Source organism: Mauremys mutica, chromosome 18 (genome assembly GCF_020497125.1).
Source record: "Mauremys mutica isolate MM-2020 ecotype Southern chromosome 18, ASM2049712v1, whole genome shotgun sequence".
Taxonomy (NCBI): Eukaryota; Metazoa; Chordata; order Testudines; family Geoemydidae; genus Mauremys; species Mauremys mutica.
The window spans coordinates 9351153-9372501 of record NC_059089.1 but is presented as its reverse complement, the minus strand read 5'-3'; the positions used below and the strand labels follow the sequence as shown (position 1 = coordinate 9372501).

At 59.4% G+C, this 21349-nt stretch overlaps 1 protein-coding gene across 4 annotated transcripts in view; it reads right to left on the bottom strand.

Annotated features, from left to right (window-relative positions):
* The window catches only part of ABCA2 (ATP binding cassette subfamily A member 2), a 127797-nt gene that overhangs the window by 32100 nt on the left and 74348 nt on the right, over window positions 1-21349 (bottom strand). For all 4 annotated transcript variants that reach the window (XM_044992341.1, XM_044992337.1, XM_044992340.1 and 1 more), the window contains 15 exons: window positions 21122-21281; window positions 19900-20028; window positions 18914-19081; window positions 18227-18323; window positions 17128-17301; window positions 16910-17012; window positions 16443-16557; window positions 8897-9087; window positions 7118-7268; window positions 6036-6240; window positions 5529-5693; window positions 4483-4663; window positions 3638-3850; window positions 2843-3039; window positions 969-1151 (listed from right to left, as the gene is read on the bottom strand). In XM_044992341.1, coding sequence (XP_044848276.1) covers window positions 969-1151; window positions 2843-3039; window positions 3638-3850; window positions 4483-4663; window positions 5529-5693; window positions 6036-6240; window positions 7118-7268; window positions 8897-9087; window positions 16443-16557; window positions 16910-17012; window positions 17128-17301; window positions 18227-18323; window positions 18914-19081; window positions 19900-20028; window positions 21122-21281 — 2432 coding nt within the window. The remainder of the gene's footprint in view (window positions 1-968; window positions 1152-2842; window positions 3040-3637; window positions 3851-4482; window positions 4664-5528; window positions 5694-6035; window positions 6241-7117; window positions 7269-8896; window positions 9088-16442; window positions 16558-16909; window positions 17013-17127; window positions 17302-18226; window positions 18324-18913; window positions 19082-19899; window positions 20029-21121; window positions 21282-21349) is intronic.

The window sequence follows — 21349 nt, the reverse complement described above, 5'->3', positions numbered from 1 at the left end:
ATTCGCCACTGAAACTTTTTTCTCCTCCCGCATGGAATATTAGGTTTGCAGCTCAAAATCAAAGCCACCCAGGAGAAGTAGCCCCCTCCATCATCACAGGAAAACGGAAAGCCCAAGATGCCGACAGGCAGGAAGAACCAGGGCCTTCCTCCTCCTGGCTGCAAAGCAAAGACAGGCCAGGTCGGGAGGCATTCTGGGGGCAGAGAAGGCGGGAGCACTCCACTGATCTCAGAGCACCATGCACACACTAAATTGCTTTGCTCAGTAGTTGTCAGTTTCTCCTGCCCCGAGATGGAAACCCTGATTGCTTCAAGAAATGGCCTAGGACCGTCAATCAGTGCTACCTCGCAATCTCCCACTCCAATGGGATTGTAATAGCATCAGAAAAGCAATAGCCCTCGGAGATTCGCCCCATGCTTCCTGTGCATGGGGAGGAGGGGGACTACTTTTCCTTCCCCCAGCAGTGGTAGCAGAAGATCATGGGATGCTGGAGGTAAGAGCTCTCTGCTTACACAGAGACCAAGCACCTGACATTGGGCACTGTCGGAAGACAGGATCCTGGGGTAGATGCACCTTTGGTCTGACCCAATATGGCCGTGCTTATGTTCTGAGCACTCCCACGGGACATGGGAGCCCCAGGTCCCAGCGCTTGTTGTGGATCAGGCACATCCCAGGCGAGTGTCCTAGACACAGGGGTACAGGCTGTACTGGGGTGTCTCACTCTTGGGTGTTTTCAAAAAGAAGCTGAAAGTTCTTGATATCATCCCAAACCGGAGCAAACACAAATTGCAAAGCCCGGCCATTTTTCACAAAACGGGAATGTTGTTTTCCGGCCAGCCCTCCTGAGAGCTACTAGCTCAGACAGCAGGTCTGATCCTGTCTACATTATGTGGATCCTGTCTACATTTCCCAAGGTGGCCTGGGGGGGCAGACCCCCTAGTGCGGGTGCGGCGTGCCCGGTGACTGACCTGTGCCGTTCCTGGAGTCTGACTGCTTCTTCACCACCGTCAGCTTGTAGCCATCCCCGTAGGTGCTCTTGAGGAAGAGTGGGGAGCCGCAGCACTTGAGTTTGCCATGCGAGATGATGGCGATGCGGTCCCCGAGCAGGTCGGCCTCGTCCATGTGATGTGTGGAGAGCAGGATGGTCCTTCCTGCCAGGCCAGGGACAAGCGCAGGGGAAGAGCGTCAGGGAGGGGTGAGTGGGGAACGTGCCGCGGGTCAGCCCCCAGGGACACCCAAGCAGCACACGCAGCACCTGCTGCCAGAAGACAACGTGTTCTCGACCAAGCAGTCGGGGCTTCAGGGAACCTGCCTCACAGAGCCATTGCATCCACGGGACTCAGAGTGTTTGGCCAAGGTGGGTGGGGCAGTCTTACTATCCCTGTGGTACAGCTGGGGAAACTGAGGCACAAAGCGAGACGGGAGGGATTTGCCTCAGGTCATCCAGCGAGAGCGTGCAGAGGCAGGAATAGAACCCAGGAGTCCTGACTCCAAGTCCTGTGCTACAAGGATTTTTATTTGGTGGTCAGTCATAGCCAGAGTCCATTCCCTAAAATCCAACTTTCCTTCTCCCTCCAGGCACAGGGTCAGGTTGGGGCAATGCTCCTGTTACTCACTAGAGTTACTCCTGGGGGAATTCGGCACTACGGTGTGCATGCATAATTAATGAGCCCCGCCTATTTTTAATTTTTGGCGCAGAAAAAAAAAGCTTCTGCCCAAATGTTGCTGCAGTTCTGCCTTTTGCTCACCAGAGAGCGCTGTGGTGATAGAACAAAGCAGCAGCTCCCGGCCAGTGTGGGGAGGGAGGAGAAAGAGCCTGCCTTCTTCACAGCCGGCCAGGTTAGGAGAGAGGGGCTATGGGGAGACAGACCCCCTGGGGTGCTGGGAGGGTCAGACAGAGGCTCATAAGGGCTAGTGGGTGAGGACTGGGGCAGGGGCTGAATGGGGGTTGAGGCACAGGGCCATGGGGGGAGGGAGCTGCAGGGCCACGTGGTGATGGGGGAGGGGTGCAAGGCTATATAGGGACAGAGGAGTGGCTGGGTGGGGGAACAGAGACATGGGGTAGGGGGAAGCGGGTGCAGGGCCACATGGGGATTGGGGGAGGGGTGTCTGGGTGGGGATGGAGGGACACATGCACAGGGAGTGCAAGAACACATAGGGACGGGGCAGATGTGCCTGACTGAATGGGAGAGGCTAGGGGTCAGCCAGGGTCTGCATGGGGGAAGCTCCCTAACAATCCCTCCCCACCCACCCCCCAAAACCTGTCCATACTTTGCTCCACCCATACCCAGCAACCCTCCAAGGTCACACCCAGGCTCCTTCCCAGCAATTTACTTCCCTCTCCCTCAGCATCCCTGACTCCCCACAGCCTTTGCACTGCTTCGGAGGGGGGCAGGAAATACGGCCCGGTATTGTGGTTTAAATGAGTTATTACTCCAGAGTTCTGTATCAATATGCCTAGTAAGGAATCTATTTGTCAAAAAACATTTCTTGAATCTTTTTTGTCGTCTGGGTTGTTACAGACGTGCTTGCTGACAGGTATTTTGAAATAAATGACCAAAAATAATTTAAACGGGTGTAAATACACTGTGTTATTTTGACAAATAAAATATGCAGAATTTTGCAGAATTTTAAAATATTGTGCTAAGAACTTTTCATTTTTGATTGCAGAATTTTTTATTTTGGGGCACAGAACTCCCCCAGGAGTAACTCTTAGAGTGCCTTTGTTAACCAAGATTCATCACCCAGGGAGGTGGCAGAGGAATCCTGGTGTGGAGTCTCGCGCTGCACAGAATGGACTCGGACAGGGCTCAGAGCCACTGCCCTGCCTTGGGTTGCTCACCAGGTTTGTATTTGAGGATCAGATCCCAAATAGCCCGACGTGCATACGGGTCAACGCCAGCAGTGGGCTCATCCAAGATAACAGCCCGCGATCCCCCCACAAAGGCGATGGCCACCGACAGCTTCCTCTTCATCCCTCCTGACAGAGTCTGCACCAGGGAGTGCCGCTTGTTGGACAGCTCCAGGTCTTCAATCATCCTGGGGACAGATCCGACATAGCTGTTACAGCCTAGTCACACGCAGGCTGCGTGAGCCAGGCTGGGCAGATGCAAGCACACTGCTGAAGGAGCAGATCTCTGAGTTAACAGCGCACTAAAATGAATGGGGCAGTTCACACCTCCCCGAGCTACTGTTTCAGGCGCTTTGCAGACTCAGATACACTGGGTACACTCAGCTGGAAGGTTTTCTCTGCAACCACAAGGGTTAAAAAATATACTTTTAAAACAAAAGCTTAGCTTTCGTCACCCATGGCCAAGCGTTTCAATAGTGGCTGGGGATTTTGGGTGCCCAGCTTGAGACTCCTTAAAGCGGCCTGGCTTTCAGAAAGTGCTAAGCACCCACCATCTGAAAAATCAAGCCCTTTAAGGTGTCTCAAGTGGGGCCCTCACAATCACTAGCTACTTCTGAAAATCTTTGCCCAGTTCTGCACTAAGGGATGGACTCTGGGGCCAGTGCCACAGAGCACTGGGGCTCTGGTCAAAGTCCACTAGACCTGCTCGCGCAAAATGGTTCATGCCAAGACAGTGATGGCTGTTTATCGCCTAGGGAGGAGTCATTGGCCGGGGCTGGTCCCTACTTGTCCATCTCCTTGCGGATCTCCTCCTCCGCCATGCTCTTAAGCTGCGAGTAGAACCAGAGGTGCTCCTCCACCGTCAGCTTATCGAAGAGCACGTTGTGCTGGGGACACATGCCCAGGTTCTTCCGGATCTCGTCCATCTCCGTCCGGATGTCGTGGCCGTAGATGGTAGCAGAGCCCGAGGTTGGGGGGAAGAGGCCAGTCAGGATGGACCTGGGAAAGAAACAGGGCAGCATCGGCTCTTCTCCCTGCCTGGAAACGCGGCGATTGCCTATAGCACAGCTCCACGGCGTGCCGCTGCGGGAAGGGCCCTTAGGCAGCTCCGCCCTGTGGAACAGCACTGCCCACGCTGCCCAAGGCCAGCGGATGCCAGAGGAGGGCCCAGCCTATCCAGGGCCAGCCAGTGTGTGCACCAGCTTGTTACAGCTCCACCTTGCGGGGCCTTCACAACCCCATCACCTCCCCGCCTCCCCCCACACTCCCTTCCCACATGAGCCTCCCATCCCGCTCTAAGCACATGCCCTCCTCCTTCAAACCCGCCCTGGTAAGGCCTCAGCACCTCCTCCCACCCAGATCAGGCCACGGACCCTGGGCACTGCCTGCTGAACGAACTCCAAAACACCGCCGAGAACTGGCAGCACTGCAGAGCTGGGGGGCACTGTGTGGCACAAAGATATTGGTGAGGACAGAGCCTGGGAACCCAGGCTAACCCCACTGTGACAGCGATCGTGCAGCCCTCCCAGTGTCAGAGGTGGTGAGACCCGCCCACCCTCATCCCATGGCTGCCCCTGCCCCGGTTTCTCCATGTCACGGCCCGCGCCAGGGCTCCCCAGCCCACGACTCACATGGTGGTGGTCTTGCCTGCCCCGTTGTGCCCCAGGAAGGACACCACTTGGTTCTCATAGAGGTTCAGGCTCAGCTTGTTCAGCGCCAGCTTCTTGTCCGTCTTGTAGACCTTGGTGAGCTTGTCCACGCACACGACGAGCGGCAGGTGGTTCGGCTCCTCCTCTATGCCACGCGTCTCCTCTGCAACGAGAGCAGGGAGGTGGTGGGCAGGGGCCTGTGGTGTCTCCGTCAGCATGTGCGGGGAGCCAGGGGACCGGCCGCCACCCAGCACTGAGCCGGGTCGTGCACCCTGGGGAGACGGGCAGTGGGGCCACCCAGGATATGCCGTGATGGTCCCGAATCCCCTCCCAAAACGATAACAAACAAATGGGGCAGGGCCCTGCCGTGGGCCAGCCTTGCCTTGCCCCGCCCCTTGCCTAGCTAGCCCGGGGGCTCTTCGGGGCAGGGGCTGCTCCCTGTTCCGGGTTTGTGCAGCGCCCAGGATGATGGGCCCCCAGGCCCTGCCCAATAAGCCCCAGCTGGCACACGTCAGCATTGCCCGGGTGAACCCACTGCACCACGCTGAGTGCCACGAGCGCAGGATCGGGCCCTCGCTTTGTGTCTTGCCGAGAAGCCGCCCTTCCCCCTCTCGCCCTCTTCCACGCCCGCTCTGCCATCATTTCACTTCCTCCTCTGAGGCTCTCAAGGAGCTGGGGGACAGGGATGGATTTGGCCCCATGCCACCTCCATGAGGCTGGCCCGTATTATGGCCCTCGCTTTGGGGAAACGGCAGCCCAGGGTCCATCTCCTCTGCGAATCGAGGGGTGTTTCTAAGCGGGTTAGCAGCGTGAGCTCAGCGCCAGGCTGTAACTCGCTGCTGAGCCGAGCAGAAAGCCTGGGGGCTGGGAAGTCCCCATCCCCACCCAAGAGAGGTGGCGTGACTGGCCCGGTGCCACTGGGAGTGGGACTGAGCCAGGAACAGCAGCCAGGTCCCCTGGATCCCAGCCCGTTCCCCACTGGCCCCTCTCCCCCATCTCTGCACTGCCCAGCCTGCGGGCGCTCTTACCCAGCCGCCTGTTCTCCATGGCGCAGGCCTGATCCTCCTCCATGATGCTGAGGCGGGTGGTTCTAGACCAGGGCCAGGTCCACTCCCAGGTTTCGACCCGCCCGTTCCCGAGCCAGTAGGATTTCTGGAAGGGGAAGTACCAGGGCCGGGGGAGCCCGTACATGCCTGCAAAGGAAGGGAGATCAGCGGCGGTTCTGGGGTTCGTGCAGGAGGCCCCTGGTGTGACCGAGAGGTGTGGGCCTCCCCCCCAGGAAGTGGGGGCCAGCGGGGGTGGTACATGCAGTCCCCTGGAAGGGACAACACACAGAGCCCCGGGGCAGATCACTGGGTGGTTACACCCCCAACACCCCGGTTCATGAACATGGCTGGATGCTGACCTGCCCCCACCCCCTGCATTCACAGCCATGCCTGGGGAGGCTGTTGACCGGCCCTCCTTCCATCCCAGTCAGGTCGGTGCCACCCTGCACCTGCCCCCCTTGGGCTGCAGGAGGCAGCCCTGGCCCGTACCTGGGTGCACGGCTTCAATGTACCACGTCAGCACACCGTAGACCACGGCATCCACGATCAGCATCATCATGGAGAGCAGCAGGTTGAAGTCGTCGCCTTCCACGGGCGACTGGCTGAAGGTGTGCCACTGGATGCCCACGCCCGCCACCTCGTACAGCGCAAAGTACTTGGAGCCCAGCCCGAAGGCCGTGGTCGACATGAGAGACTGAGCGGGGGAGAGGGAGGTTAGCCCGAGAGCTGCTCCCCTAAAGCCCTGGGCAGCGATCCCCTAGCCGGGTGCTCGGGGGAGGCCATCAGGGGTACGGACGGGCGGAGGGGGACGAAAGCCCTTGGCGGTGAGGGTGGGAATCCATGGAGGGTCTGGATGCAGCAAAGGGAAAAAGGCCCCTGGGGGTGTGGATAGTGGATGGCAGGGGGCACCGCTGCCTCCTGCCGGCGCCCTGGTGCAGCGGCTCTAAGATCAGGATTCACACTGGGGCATGAGCTCGTCACAAGGGGCCAGCTCCTGCCCTGCCCAGCTCCATCACAGGGTGCAGCTGGGCAGTGCCACGCTGCCCCAGCCTGCCAGGCTCTGGAGAGGACGCAGTGTGCGGCCCGTGTTAGTTGGCACACTCCTCGGCAGGGATCCCACCGTCCTGGAGGGGAAGAGGCTCCTTATCCCCACCCCCAGGGCAGCGGAGCCCTCAGGACCCCTCCCCCTGCGAGCCCCTGGCCCAGCCGGGCTCTGGCTATGCAGAGGGATGTTAGGCTGGAAATGTTGGTTGCTCCAGCTCTGTCCTGCTGAAGGCTCCTTGGTCCCTGTGGCTGCAGCAGGCAGTTCTCTGGCCATAGGCGGCCTGACTCCTCCAGTGACTGGGGCTGGAGGCATGGCCGGGAGGCGGGGGGGAGGTCTCCCTCCCATGCTGGGCAAGCAGCAGGGAGACTCCCATGCCAAGCAGCATGCCCCGCCCATCCTGGCAGCGAGGAGGGCGATGGGACGTGGGGGGCAGGCTGGTGATGGAGGGAGCAGAGCCGGGGAGCCCCGTTCCCAGCCATGCCCAGGGCCTGCAGGGAGCCGCACCGGGCCGGGCCCCAGGACTCACAGCAATGCACTTCTCGAAGGCCGTGATCTTGTCGTGGGCCACTTCCTCCCGGATGGCGACGTACATGTAGGGGACGTAGCTCAGGAAGTAGATGATGCCCCCGCAGGCTGAGGCCAGCTTGGCCTTGGAATAGAGCACGGACACCAGGAAACTGTGGGGCAGACAGTGTGACATCCTCCGCCACAGAGCGAAAGGAGGTCAGCCCCCCCAGTCCCTGCCCCGGGGGGGCATGACCCCGAGCCCCAGAGAGAGAGGGTATTAGGCCCCCCACAGCCCCACCTCTGCCCCCAGAGAAAAAGGCTCACACGGCCCCCCCACTTCATCACCCACCTCGGAGAAAAAGAGGCATGCCCACCTCCCACACTCTGTCAAACTCCATCAGAGGATGGGGACCCCCCCGCCCCGCCAGAGTTCTGGGGGGCAGACCTGGCTATTTCCTTGGCAGCCTGGGGACAGAAACCCTCTGTTTGCTCCCAAGAGGCCCAGCACGGAGCGGCCCAGCAGGTTTCCTTCACCCTGCCCTGCTGGTGAGCCTCACCCCGCTGGGGGGGCACCTGGGGAATTCAGTCCCCACCCATCTTTCAGTCCTTGGCCCCTCTGCTGAGCCTGCCAATGAGCCACCCCCCTGCCAGAAGGATCAGGGCCTCCGAGGAGGGGCTGGACTGGCCCACAAGCTGTCATGTCGGACAGCGGGACTGGAACTCAGTACCGACCCTGCTTCCTCGGGCCCCATTGCTGGCTCCCCTTCCAAAAACCTCCAGGAGGCAAACACCCCTCAGAACAGAGCAGAGGGAGTGCGGCAGAACCAGCTCTGACCGGACCAAGCACCCCCCGGCAAGGATGGCCAGGGCAGGGGTGTGTTGCTGTGTCACCACTCAGGTGCATAGATTCCCCACTGCCCTTTACAGCCACGGCGGCTGCACTACAACGACTTTGTGGTTCCTCCTAACTGAACGTGGACGGGGACGACACCTGCCACCGACTGATGGGAGAACCTGCTTCCCTGCGATCCTCAGCACCGTAAATAACTCCCACCCGCCCACGAGCCAGCCGATCCCTGCAGACACCCCGACAGCGCAGGCTTCTCACCGCCAGTCAGCCTGCCTCCCCCTGTACACCAATCGAATCAGCCGGCGACTCAGAGGTTTGAGCTTGTGGCATTGTCCACAAGCTGGATTCTCCTCTAATGATGCCGGTGTAAATCAGGAGGAGCTCCATGGAAGCCCAGGGAGTTACACCAGCTTCAGGGGACTATCTGGCCTTTAGCTGCGAGACGATCCCAGCCCGTACTGGGGTGGGTGGGGAAAGCATCTGCCACCCGTTGCTCGTAACCATCTTTAATCCTGCTGCTGGTGGCGCAGAAACAGGCAGTGCCCAGGGCTCAGGCTGGGGCCGTAGCTCAATGACCCACTGTTGCCTCCCCCGATCGAGGGGCCCAGCGCGAGCAGCACTGGGGTGACTCTGGGTACATCCCTGGCTCCCCTTCTCTGGGAGTTCATGGTCCCGCGCGAATGGCCCCAGCACTGTGGCTTTGCTAGAAACTGTGAAATCAAACATTGGACACAAATGGAATCTAGACCCCAGAGTAACAAATCAACCCCGCTACCCCAGCCCCCCCGGACCCCCCCGAGGCTCAGAGACAGCGGCCACGCCCCAGGGAGTGCATGTCTAGCGGCCTCGTTGCTCTGGCCCTTGCCCCTCTGGCTGCTTGACTCGTCCCTAGCCTCTGGGCCCTGCCATCACTGCTGTGTTACACCCCTGCCCCGCCCCAGCGCTCACCAGAACATGATGGTGGCCACGGCGTAGATGGCGAGGAAGAGCCAGATGATGAAGACGTCGCTGTGCATCAGGACCTTGCCGTATTTCAGGATGGCGGTGAGCGCGGTGACGGAGATGGAGAGCTGGACAAAGCCGGTGATGAACCAGGCCACCCAGTGGACTGCGTTGTTCAGGCCCATCATCTTCATCACCTGCAAGAGACAGTGCCACGCGCCATCAGAGCACATGGCCCCACTGGGACTGGTTCCACGGGACAGTCCCTGCCCTGCCAGCAGGGCGTCCTCACGGGACACAGCGGAGCAAGGACAAGGCAGCTCAACACGGGCCAGGTTCAAAGGGAGCAGCTCTGCCCCCAATGCCCTGGTGGGTGTGTGGGCAAGGGGACCCTGTGGGAAGGCGGGAGCTGGGGGATCTTTCCTTCATTTCCCTGTTTGTTACTTGCCTGGTGGTGATCTGAGGCCGGGATTGTGCTGCTAAGGTGTCTCTTACAGGCACTGCATCCACTCAACAAGCAAATTCCCTCAGGCCGAGATTTCCACCAGCGGCCAGTGACACCCGGGCTGCAACTGGAGGCTCCTGAAAGGGGCCCGGTTCCCAGAGTTCGTGGCACTCTGGAAACAAAGGCTCCAGAAACACGAGCCCCTTTTGATTAACTGCCATGAAACACAGCAAGTAAAGGAGGCAGGAGACAGCCAGGCCAGATGTGCAGAGCTTGGATAACCCAGTCTCTCTTTGTGGTCACTACATGATCTCCGAGTTCTCCCCCAGGTCAGAGTGGCTGGGCAGTGGCCTTGAGATGGGGGTGCAGCGGGGTGGGGGCAGTTTGCTGGCTAGGAGCATCTGGGTATATCTCACTTCGCCAGTTCTCTGTCACTGCAGGGACCTCAGGCATTAGTGCGCCTGGGTCCCTCTGGTTCTCTGCCTGGAGCTGGCACACAACAGCTAACCCACCCGGGGTCTCATTCCGCGGTTGGGTTTGAGGTGCGGATGCGGGTGGGGTCTGTGTTACACAGGAGGTCAGGCTAGACCATCTGGTGGTTCCTTCTGGCCTTAAGCTCTGATTCACAAGCATCTTATTCCTCCCTCTCCCTATGCACCTTACAGAGAAAGATCCTAGTTCCGCGGCCCTGGCTGGTCTGTGCAGCTGGTCGCTCTCAGCTTCCAGGCAGCAGGGGAGAGAAGCAGCGCGGGAGAGAGGAACACGCGGTTCCCGTCTGTGACCCCCAAAGCTCAGAGGCCGGCAGGGGGTCACAGCAAGGGGCCCAGTGGCCCATTCTGGGACGGTGGCACTAGAGGTTTGGCTGGGGTGGCTCTTATTTTCCACTGGCCGGTCTCTGGAGGTCAGAGGGTTTGTTGGTTTATTCCTGTGGTTGGACTTTCAGCTGCCCAAGTATTGCCAGGTGGGATCTGGCCTGGCTGGCTAAGCCGGATTCCTGCAGGCGAGGGAAGGCAAATGGAGCAATTGGGAAGCAGGAGAAGAAACAGGAAACTGAGGAACTGCCAGGGTGGTTCAGACCAGGGGTCCACTAGCCCAGGGTCCCATCTCCAACTGTGGCCACCTGCTTCAGAGGGAGGCGCAAGAGACGCTGCAGGGGGCAGTGAAGCTGGAGCGCTCGCCAGCGCCATATAAAGGTCCCGACCTTTTCTGGACCTGCCTAGCTCTTGGCCCCACGACAAGGTGGGTGGGGGGAGGAACTGATCCATGGCGGGGGCTGGGAGGCAGCGGGACTCTTCGGTCCCCATCACTGGGGCTGCTCAGCACTCGGCCGCAGCAGGGCCTCCCGAAGGGCAGCTGGGAGGTCCCAAGGGAGCAGGCGCGGCCGTAAAGGTTCCCTGGCGTCTCCTGCGGGAGAGAGGCAGAGCAAAGGGCCCAGGAAGGCAGCAGAGCCACCTAATGCTCGTTTGGTGACCTGAACTCAAACTGAGCCCCCCGGGGAGGGGAAAGCCGGGGTGAGCTAACTGCCCCAAGCCCTCCCGGGGAGGGGAAAGCCGGGGGGAGCTAACTGCCCTGAGCCCCCCCCGGGGAGGGGAAAGCCGGGGTGAGCTAACTGCCCCGAGCCCCCCCGGGGAGGGGAAAGCCGGGGTGAGCTAACTGCCCCGAGCCCCCCCGGGGAGGGGAAAGCCGGGGTGAGCTAACTGCCCCGAGCCCCCCCGGGGAGGGGAAAGCCGGGGTGAGCTAACTGCCCCAAGCCCCCCCGGGGAGGGGAAAGCCGGGGGGAGCTAACTGCCCCGAGCCCCCCCCCCCCCGGGGAGGGGAAAGCCGGGGGGAGCTAACTGCCCCGAGCCCCCCCCCGGGGAGGGGAAAGCCGGGGGGAGCTAACTGCCCCGAGCCCCCCTCCCCGGGGAGGGGAAAGCCGGGGGGAGCTAACTGCCCCGAGCCCCCTCCCCCCCCCGGGGAGGGGAAAGCTGGGGTGAGCTAACTGCCCTGAGCCCCCCTTGGCAGGGAAAGCCGGGGTGAGCTAACTGCCCTGAGCCCCCCTGGCAGGGAAAGCCGGGGTGAGCTAACTGCCCCGAGCCCCCCCCCCCCGGGGTAAGACGGGGTGAGCTAACTGCCCTGAGCCCCCCACCCCCCGGGGAGGGGAAAGCCGGGGTGAGCTAACTGCCCTGAGCCCCCCCCCCCCCCGGGGAGGGGAAAGCCGGGGGGAGCTAACTGCCCCGAGCCCCCCCGGGGAGGGGAAAGCCGGGGTGAGCTAACTGCCCCGAGCCCCCCCCGGGGAGGGGAAAGCCGGGGTGAGCTAACTGCCCCGAGCGCCCCCGGGGAACACGAGTGTGTGTGTGGGGGGGGGGTGAACCCAACAGCATGCAGGGAGGGGCGGACAGTCGTCATGGAGCTGACGAGGTGATTGAAAGGTGGATTCTCCAGGGTAGGCCGCAGCCCTTCAGGAACTGCAATCCCGGCGTCAGTTTCTGCCGGGGAGGGAGCAGGATCCGTAGGGCTCACGCTTTGCCGGCTTGTTGGTTTCTCCAGCACAGGTTCCCTCTGATCCCACCCTCCAGCTCTCGGCAACCCCTGCTGGTCACAACACTGCTTCTCGTGAAACTGAGGTGCGGCACGGCTGTGCTAGACAAGGCCTGGACATTGTGTGGGGGAAGCCCAACGCTTCCACCCAGGCCCTACTGGGGGACGTGAGACACAGCACAGGGGAAAACCCTGGAGGGACAAAGCAGGCCCCTCAGACAGGGGGCGCAGCTGGAGCACTCTCCAGTTCGGTTTGTTCTCGCTGTCCGAAACATGCGTAGGAAAGAGACAGCCCTGGCTTAACCAGGAGATCTGCCATGATCTGAAACTCAAAAAAGAGTCTTACAAAACGTGGCAAGTAGGTCAAATTACAAAGGATGAATATAAACAAACAACACAAGTATGTAGGGACAAAATTAGAAAGGCCAAGGCCCAAAGAGAGATTCTCCTTTCTGCCTCTAGCTAGCTCAACAAGAGGAAGACCAAGGACAGGGTAGGCCTGTTACTCAACAAGGGAGGAAAAACAACAACAGAAGTGTTAAATGACTTCTTTGTTTCAGTTTTCACCAAAAAGGTTCATAGCAATTGGATGTCTAACACACTGAACGCCCGTGAAAATGAGGTCGGATCAGAGGCTAAAATAGGGAAAGAACACGTTAAAAATTACTAGAAGTCAAGTATCAGAGGGGAGCCGTGTTAGTCTGGATCTGTAAAAAGCGACAAAGAGTCCTGTGGCACCTTACAGACTAACAGACGTATTGGAGCATGAGCTTTCGTGGGTGAATCCCCACTTCGTCAGACGCATGTGGTGGACAAGTTAGATGTCTTCAAGTCACCAGGGCCTGATGAAATACATCCTAGGTTAGAATACTCAAGAATCTGAGCTATTAATGATCATCTTCAAAAAGTCATGGAAGATGGGAGAGATTCCAGAGGACTGGGAAAGGGCAAATATAGTGTCCAGCTATAAAAAGGAAAATAAGGACAACCCGGGAAATTACAGATCAGTCACCTTAACTTCAGTACCCGGAAAGATAATGGAGCAAATAATTAAGCAAACAATTTGCAAACACCTAGAAGATAATAATTTTGATAAGTAACAGTCAGCACAGATTTGTCAAGAACAAGTCATGTGAAACCAACCTGATAGCTTCCAGGGTAACAAGACTTGTGGATATGGGGGAAGTGGTAGATGTGGTATATCTTGACTTTAGCATTTTGATACCTTCTCATAAACAAACTAGGAAAACATTGCCTAGATGGAGCTACTATAAGGTAGTCTTGTGTCCTGTTCTGGGCGCCGCATTTCAGAAAAGATGTGAACAAATTGGAAAAGGTCCAGGGAAGGGCAACAAAAATGATTAAAGGTCGAGAAAACATGACCGATGAGGGAAGATTGAAAAAACTGGGTTTGTGTAGTCTGGAGAAGGGAAGCCTGAGAGGGGACATGATAACAGTTTTCAAGTACATAAAACTCTGTTACAAGGAGGAGGGATAAAAATTGTTGTTCTTAACCTCTGAGGCTAGGACAAGAAGCAACGGGCTTAAATTGCAGCAAGGGAGGTTTAGGTTGGACATTAGGAAAAACTTTCTGTCAGGGTGGTTAAGCACTGGAATAAATTGCTCAGGGAGGTTGTGGAATCTCCATCATTGGGGATTTTTAAGAGCAGGTTGGACAAACACTTGTTAGGGATGGTCTAGATAATACTTAGTCCTGCCCTGAGTGCAGGGGGCTGGACTAAATGACCTCTCGAGGTCCCTTCCAGTCCTACAATTCTATGATGCTGTCGCCCCTGTGATGAAGTGTGAATTGTTGGTAGTACTTTTATGAAGCTTGTGTGTGCCTCAGTTTCCCCATGTGCTGCATTTTGTTACCTAGGGGGTGGGAAAGGGCTGTTTGCTCTCATAGCGGGCAAAGAGACACAGATATGGGTGTCACTTGGCTGTCTGGATCTGGGTTCCCTTATCACTGGAGCCTCTGAAAAGACAATGGCAAATCTAATTGCCTGGACATTGATACCTAGCAACCAAGGCCCCAGAGAGACATAGACTTGCCCGCCTCTCCCCAGGGCTGAGCAGCATCTCTCCAGCTCGGGAACAAGGGACTGGGTAGGTGGGAGGGATAAGTGTTGGCTCCTGGAGGCAGTCGGGGCTCTCACCCAGAGTTTGACAAAGGAAATCAGATGGAGAGACAGAGCTTGAGCACTGGAGCTCACTGCAGCTTGGCTGGGCCCTGGACTAACCAGAATGGATTATTCTTAACCTTCATCTTAATAATTAATATTAATAAATAGAGATATACCAATCTCCTAGAACTGGAAGGGACCTTGAAAGGTCATTGAGTCCAGCCCCCTGCCTTCACTAGCAGGACCAATTTTTTTGCCCCAAATCCCTAAGTGGCCTCCTCAAGGATTGAACTCACCACCCTGGGTTTAGCAGGCCAATGCTCAAACCACCCATCTCTGTGCTACCCTCAGGACTTCCCACACTACGTTCCAGTTAAGGAATAAACCCGGCTGTTCTGACAATGCTGGGCGAGGTGCATCAATCCCCAGCGTGCACCAGCCTCCATCGGGGCCCGGCTCAGTTGGACTCGCTGAACGGGGCTCACGCTGGGAAGTGGGGGTGCCCCAGGCCCAGAGGTTCAGTCTAAGGAGGCGGTGAAGCAGCGTGGCTTACCCTGGAGGAAGAGCGAGACCCCAAGGGGGACCAGCACACTGAGGGGGTTCCTCCTAGAGACCCTTCCAAAGCTGGTGCCATCGCACTGATCCTGTGGATTTGACACCCCCCGAAGGGGACTAGAGGATGACGCCACAGGCAAGGGAAGCACTGATGGCTCAGGGAATGCGTAGAGCTCTCTGCTCCTTCAGCAGCCAAGGTTGGGTCCTGTCCCATGTTAACTCAGACCCTGGAGAAGGGCAGAGAAGGCCACAGCTGCTGTGGGAGAGAAAAGCCACCCGCTCTCCTTGCTCAGTCTGCCTAAGCCCAGCTGTCCCCGAGAGAGAGCACTGTCCCCTGGGGCCCAGACAAGACAGGGCTTGTGGCGAATGGCTCGAAAGGGCTGGACAGACCCTGTGGTTCTCTCTGGCTCCCTAACTACACAGCCTGTGCTGCCTCTGTGCAGGGTCTCACGGAAGGATAATGCACAGGCCCGGCAGAGCCCTGTGGGATGCCAACATCTCAATGCCAGGGAAGCCGTGTGTCTGGCCAGCAAGGGCACCGCTGATTTCCCTGTGGGAATCCCAATCAGGAGACCTTGGGAACATGCACGAGCAGATCAGTGAGCAGGGCAGCAGGAGACTCGGGCTGGGATCCTTCATGGTCCGTTCTGCTGCGCCAGCATTGCTCAGCAGAGCATCCAACAGGGACGGGAAAAGCCTTCTACAGAAGCCTGCCAGGCCTGAACTTGGCAAAGGCAGGCCAGTCTCACATTGCCCTGGACTGACAGCCAGCTATGCCTGGCACTGCACCCCAGCGCCTTCAGCAGGCTCTCGTTAGCTGCCGCAACCCTCCCTGCTCCTGCAGCCAGGCTCTGGTGGGGGAGGCCAGTACCAGCCAAGAACAAAGCGCTGCTGTTTGCCTGGAGCAGTAACCAGGTGATGGGGAGAACAGGGAGGGGGCATGGAAAGGGGATCCTCAGTGTCCGAGGTAGAAGAGACCCCGTTGGCTCCTCTGTCCCCGTCACCAAGCAGGGATGTTCCCCACGGAACAGAGCCAGCGGTGCGATCCCACTGCTCCGAGAGCCAGGCTGGATCCTTGCTGCCTTAGGCTGTGTTTGCACAGGCACCTGCAGGTGGAAATATCCCTGTGGCACCATCCAGCCCTGGACACCCAGAGAGCAACACCTTGGTCCTAGGCCCGAGCTGTGTTACTGCGGCAGAGGGCCCTCAGCAGCTAATGAGACGGGCCGGCAGCAATCCAGGGATTACAGAGCACGCCTTGGCCTCAGAGTGTTAGTAGGGGACAAACCCACCCCGGGAGTCTCACCAACTCCAGTGGGGTTAAGCTGGGGGTGAACTTGGACCCATATCTCCTATGCTCTGGTTTGGAGAACAGAAGCAACCATGGGTCTGTCTCCCCTCTCACTTGCTCTCATTTTACACCAATTACAATGGCATTACCCCAATTTACACCAGAGGAGAGAATCAGGCCCTGGGGCTTTCCCTGTAACATTTCACTCGGGGATCCACAAACGTCCCCATGGGCGGAAAATGTCCTACCAGGCACCTACCCCATGCTCACAATGGCACAGACATCACCCGATCAGGGTCCTGTAACATCTCTGTGCCAGGCCAGCTCTTGCTGACGTGGGAAAGAAAGTTACACCACAAAGTCACTTCCTGGTCCCTTAGCTTCTTGCATTGCAATTGCAACACAGCAGCTGGAAGCAGAGAGGTGGAGCCACCATCACCCCTCCACAGAGCACAGCATGGGCAGTGCTACTCTCCCCCTTTCCTCCATGGAACTGGATTGTGCTGTCAACCATCTCCCTCCCTACCCCCGCTTCCTGCTGCCCCAGCAGGCCCCAAGAGGGACGCTAAATCCCAGCACCCCATCGCTCTGCCTGCAGGTGCTTGGGGTCCCCACCTCTTTCAGCCGATGCTCCTTCTCCGCCACAATGTGCTGGATCATCATCGCCACCGAATAGACCCAGGAGATCACCATGCACAAGGGCATCATGTGCTCGATGACGAACAGGAAACTGGGGAAGAGAGCAGGAAAGCACCATGAGAGCGCCCTGCTGGCCAGACTCCCCGGATGGGGCCGGGAGCCCTGCATCAACCCTCGCTGGTGGGAATGGAAGGAAGCGGAAGAGGGGCCCAGCAATTCTGCTCCAGCCTCCCTCAGCCCCAAGCCCCGTGCCCAGTTCCTGCCTAACTGCCAGCACTGGGGCCTTGTCTCCAGTTCGGTTCGGCCGCTTGGGCCTGGCAAGGGATTTGCCCAGGGGAGAGGCAGGGGCTGGGATTGGCCTGTCAGGTCCGTGCAGCCCCCGTGACACGACATGAGACTCCCGCTGCCGTTCTCCCCCCTCCCCCACCCCCGGTGTTACTCACTCGTCCCTGGTGTAACACGGGTACGGGAACATCTGCACGTAATTGCCAGGCTCCACCACGTCATGGCCCACGAAGGTGTTGATTATGGCTCGCTCCATCATGTCTGAGGGGAGACAGAAGAGCCCAGGTCAGCGAGGGGCAGGGACGGTGCCACTCGTCGAGAGGGTGCTGTGGGCGCTGCCGTGAGGCTGCTGGCAGGAGGGCCCCAGGCCACTCACCCTGGATCCACACGAAACCGTAGAGGAAGTAGAAGCGCCCGCCCGTGTTGGGGCCCGGCCGCCAGTACGCCCGCCGGATCTCGTTGGTTTTCTCGGTGAAACTGGAGTTCTGCCGGATCTTGTACATCACGTGGGGGGGCAGGGAGCCATCCTTGTTGGTCTGGAAGATCACACCTGAGGGGAGAGCACGCTCAGAGAGCTGAACACGGGGCGGCCTTCCTCTCCTTGCCGGCTCGGGGGTAGCGTACGCTGGGGCAGAGAAGGCACTCACACGCCACCCCGCCAGGGCCTTACCCAAAGAGACCAATGGGGTCCTATTGACCTCAGTGAGCGTCAGACCAGACCCCACACGAGGGGGCAGCGAGAATCCCCGAACAGGAGAAGAGGGAACCAGCAATGGTCACCTTCCACTGGAGCATCTCACGGGGCTTTGAATTAAGACCTGTAGCTGCCTTAAGAGAGCTTCCCTCATGTTATAGTTGGGGAAACTGAGGCACGGAGCAGTTCAGTGACTAGCCCAAAGCCACCCAGCAAGTCAGTGGCAGAGCCGAGACCAGCCTCCTGCTCTCTCCCATACCGGCGTCTTCCCTGCCTTCTGTTCCTGCTACGGACAATACACATGGGGATTATTGGAGGGGATCCTTGTATCTGAAAGGAGTGACCTGCCCAACGGGCAGCCCGCTGGCTAGCATTTGTACAGGCCACGCGCCAGTGCGCGCTCCCTGCTCACGGCACACGCGTGATCCCCCGAGGTCACCCGCCTCCTGCACATGCTGCCAGCGCTAACACAGCAGGGACCAGCCGCCAGACCTAGGGGAGGGATCGGCTGACTCTGCCCGTCGCCACAGGGACTGCTAACTCCCGGTAATTACTGCCTGGGCTCCATGGGGGATGGGTGCTCCCAGCCCTGCTGGGTCTGGCTGAGACACTGAGCAACATACGCACCAAACCCCACTCCCACGAGGGGATCTAACGAAACGGGGAGCTGCAGTGAAGCAGGTTCCCAGAAGTCAGGACCTAGTATTAGCCGAGGCCACGGGGTGGCTGAGCAAATGGAGAGGAGAGGGAAGAAAAGCATGAGGCCAGGGCTGGGACGTACTGGCAAACACCGTGACGTTGTCCTGGTACGCCTGGTTCAGCGTGTAGTTCACAATGCTCTCCTCATCGGGGAAGCCCTTGAAGATGTCCACGCTGACCTGGCGGGAGGGAAAGGCCCCGTGAGCCCCCGCTGCCCAGGAACAGCTCCCCGTGCTCCTGGATGCCCTGCGGGGGGTGTTCCTGGGCACACTCCCATGGCCGCTCTCCCAAACCCCCTCACAGTTAGCTGCATCCAAACACTGTCCCGGGACGGGTGTAAACAGGGTGCCCAGCCTGAGCCTGAACAGAGCGCGTTGCCAGCCGCAGCCACCCCTCGGCGCACCCAGGTGCTACTCCATCAGGACAGGGATCCCCGGAGCGGAGTCCTGCCAGCAGCCCTGCCAAAGGCGCTTGGATCTACCCCGCATTCACCCCCATTTCCAGCTACGCCCCAGCTCTTCAGCAGAGTGCTCTGGGAGGCCCACGCACTGCGGTCTGAGGTGAAAGATCCTGGCCCAGCAAACTACAGCGAGGAAGGGCCGACTCAGACCTGCTGGGATCTGAACCTGTGGTTCTAGGGGATACAGACCACCCAGCTACTACAAGGCCCCCTAGACAAGCCCTGGGACAGAGGCAGCAGGGCCTCCCAGCATTCCTGGGCGGCGTGGCAGGACCCAGGCTTGGCTCCAAGAGGCTGCGTCGCCCGCACCTTGGACATGAACTGGATCCAGCCGCAGGCGGCGTTGTCGATGGTGTCCAGCTGCTGCAGCAGGGCGCTGGTGTTGGGCAGCGAGAAGTTGCCGTCGATGAAGCTGCGGAGGAGGTTGTTGTCCGAGGCGTTCAGGATCTCGGGGTGTTTGTGGAGGTCGGCGGTGAACTGGGGAGAAGGACAGGCCCAGGGAGAGAGACAGACCGAGGCAAGAAAGGATGAAATGGTGCAGAGGAGCTTCCATACCTCACCCCATCTCCTCTTGGTGCTACTTGTGCAACACACATGGAGGCCCCACTCCCTCTGCCTTGCACCATCATTTGCAGCCGTGCAAACACCACCCTATCCGCCCCCCTTGCTCTCACCAGCAGGGGTGCTTTACACCGCCCTGCACGGCCGTCAGGAACGAAGCAGGGCTGTGGGGAATCTGGCCCTGAATTGTACAGAGAGAGGGGGCTGAGCAAAGGGCATGTGCCATGGCGCCTGGTGCACCGGTCACGAGGCAGCTGGAGGCAGCCAGCCAGCCTCAGCAAAGCCAGGAGCAGGGAAGGGGCCCAGAAGACGTCTCTCCCCTTCCCTGTCCTGTGATGTTAATACAACTAGGCACCTGAGTGGTCAAACTGTGCGTCACTCAGCAGCAACGCCCCGGTCTGAGACTGTTGGCTCCCGCCCCCCAGACTGGACACAAAGTCCGGGAGCTGACAGGCTGAGGGGGCGACAGCCTAACCCCCCACCCCCACCCCAATAACAGCCGCACACCCGGATTGCTGCAGCACAGCTGGCAATGCCAGTGACCCGCCTGGGAAGCTAGAGGACATGGGCCCAGGGCTGAGCACCCCGAAGTAAAGCCCTGCAACGGGATGGGGATCCCGCAGCACCTGCTGCCATAATACCGGAGCAGGTAAAATGTACTTTGCTGTGGTGACGAGATCCGTCTCTTGGCTTCGCTCCAAAGCCATTCCTCCCCTTCCCCCGCCCACAAGCACCTCCTGAAGCCAGCGGATCCGTCGCTGCAGTTTGCCCTCCTCCAGGAAGCCCCGGATCTCAGAGGAGATGTTCAGCCAGACCTGGGCGTAGCGAGTCACGTTCCCGACGAAGGCAAAGGTCTCATTGGCCTGTGGGGAGAGAGGAGAGCGGAGATGGCAGGGGACGGGGAGGCAATGGGAGAGGATTGGCCCCGCTGCATGTCTGGGACTGGCACTACGAGGCTGCCCAGGCCACTAAGGGTTAAGGATCTGTACACAGCAGGGAGAGCTGGGCCGTGCCTACGCTAGGCAAGTGAACCCAGTGCAGGCACACACGGCATTGCTCCGGAGTAGCTACTGCAACCACCACCACTAAGCCAGTCTAGGCAAGGGTTAAACCCACTTCAGCGCATCTACGGTAGGGGCCCTCGTCACTTTAAAACCGATGTAATTAAATCAGTGCAACTCTTGTGACCCAGACACGGCCTCAGCCCTGCCCGGTCGCCGCTCGTGAATGCCACTGATGCAGCTGGCCTCCCGATGGGACCCTGGGACCTAATTCCTCTCTGCCTGGGCATTTACCTGTGTGCAAAGCAGGTACGCAATGCTACTAACCCAGCATCCTTCTTGCTGGCCTCTGCCATTCACTGCCCGGGTGTGAGGAGCTTCACGCAGCGCTAGGCCTCAGGGAACTGACCCTGGGCTGGCATCATGCACCTTCCTGTCGCGTGCTCGGCGCTGGGACCGGCGATGTCAGGGGAAACCACAAAGGAAACGAACACCCGGCTTCCGACGTGTAACAAACAGGGCAAACGGGGCCAGCAGCCTGCGGCGCTGGGCTGGAAATCACCCTGGCTGGCTGCCACGCAGCCCGGACCCGCTGAGGATGCTACACCGAGCCCACAGCCACGCTGCGCTCGGCCTCCAGCAGCAACTCAGCTGCAGTCCCCCTCCCCTGCAGTCACTGAGCCTTAATCACCGATTCCGAGGCAGAGCTCAATGGGCCCCCAGGGCTCCATGGCACAGCTCAAGGGCTGGAGCGATCCATTAAACCCGGCTCCTTAAGCGCTGCTGCCTGCCGCAAGCGGCACTCCAGAGAGGTGCTCGGCCCCACCCTGGCTAGCCATGGACTTTGAGACCTTAGGGGCTTCCAGGGGCCCCTCAATGGAAGCAGGGCTTAGAGTGATGGCCAGCAGGCCCGGCCGCCCCATGCAGGCCCATCTGGGCCGGCCAGCGCCCTCACCTTCAGGATGACCTTGTCCACCTCCGTCCCGACGGGCGAGTACAGGATCTTGGGGTTGCTGGTCATGAGGTGCACCAGCAGTCCCAGGTTACGCTGCTCCTTGCTGGTGAAGCCCAAGGAGCTCATGTTGCCCTGCTTCAGGGCCTCGGGTTCGATGGTGCTGGAAAGGGAACCGCGCGGGGTCAGTGCTGGGGCCTTCCTTCGCCCTCAGTGACATGCAGGGCTCTG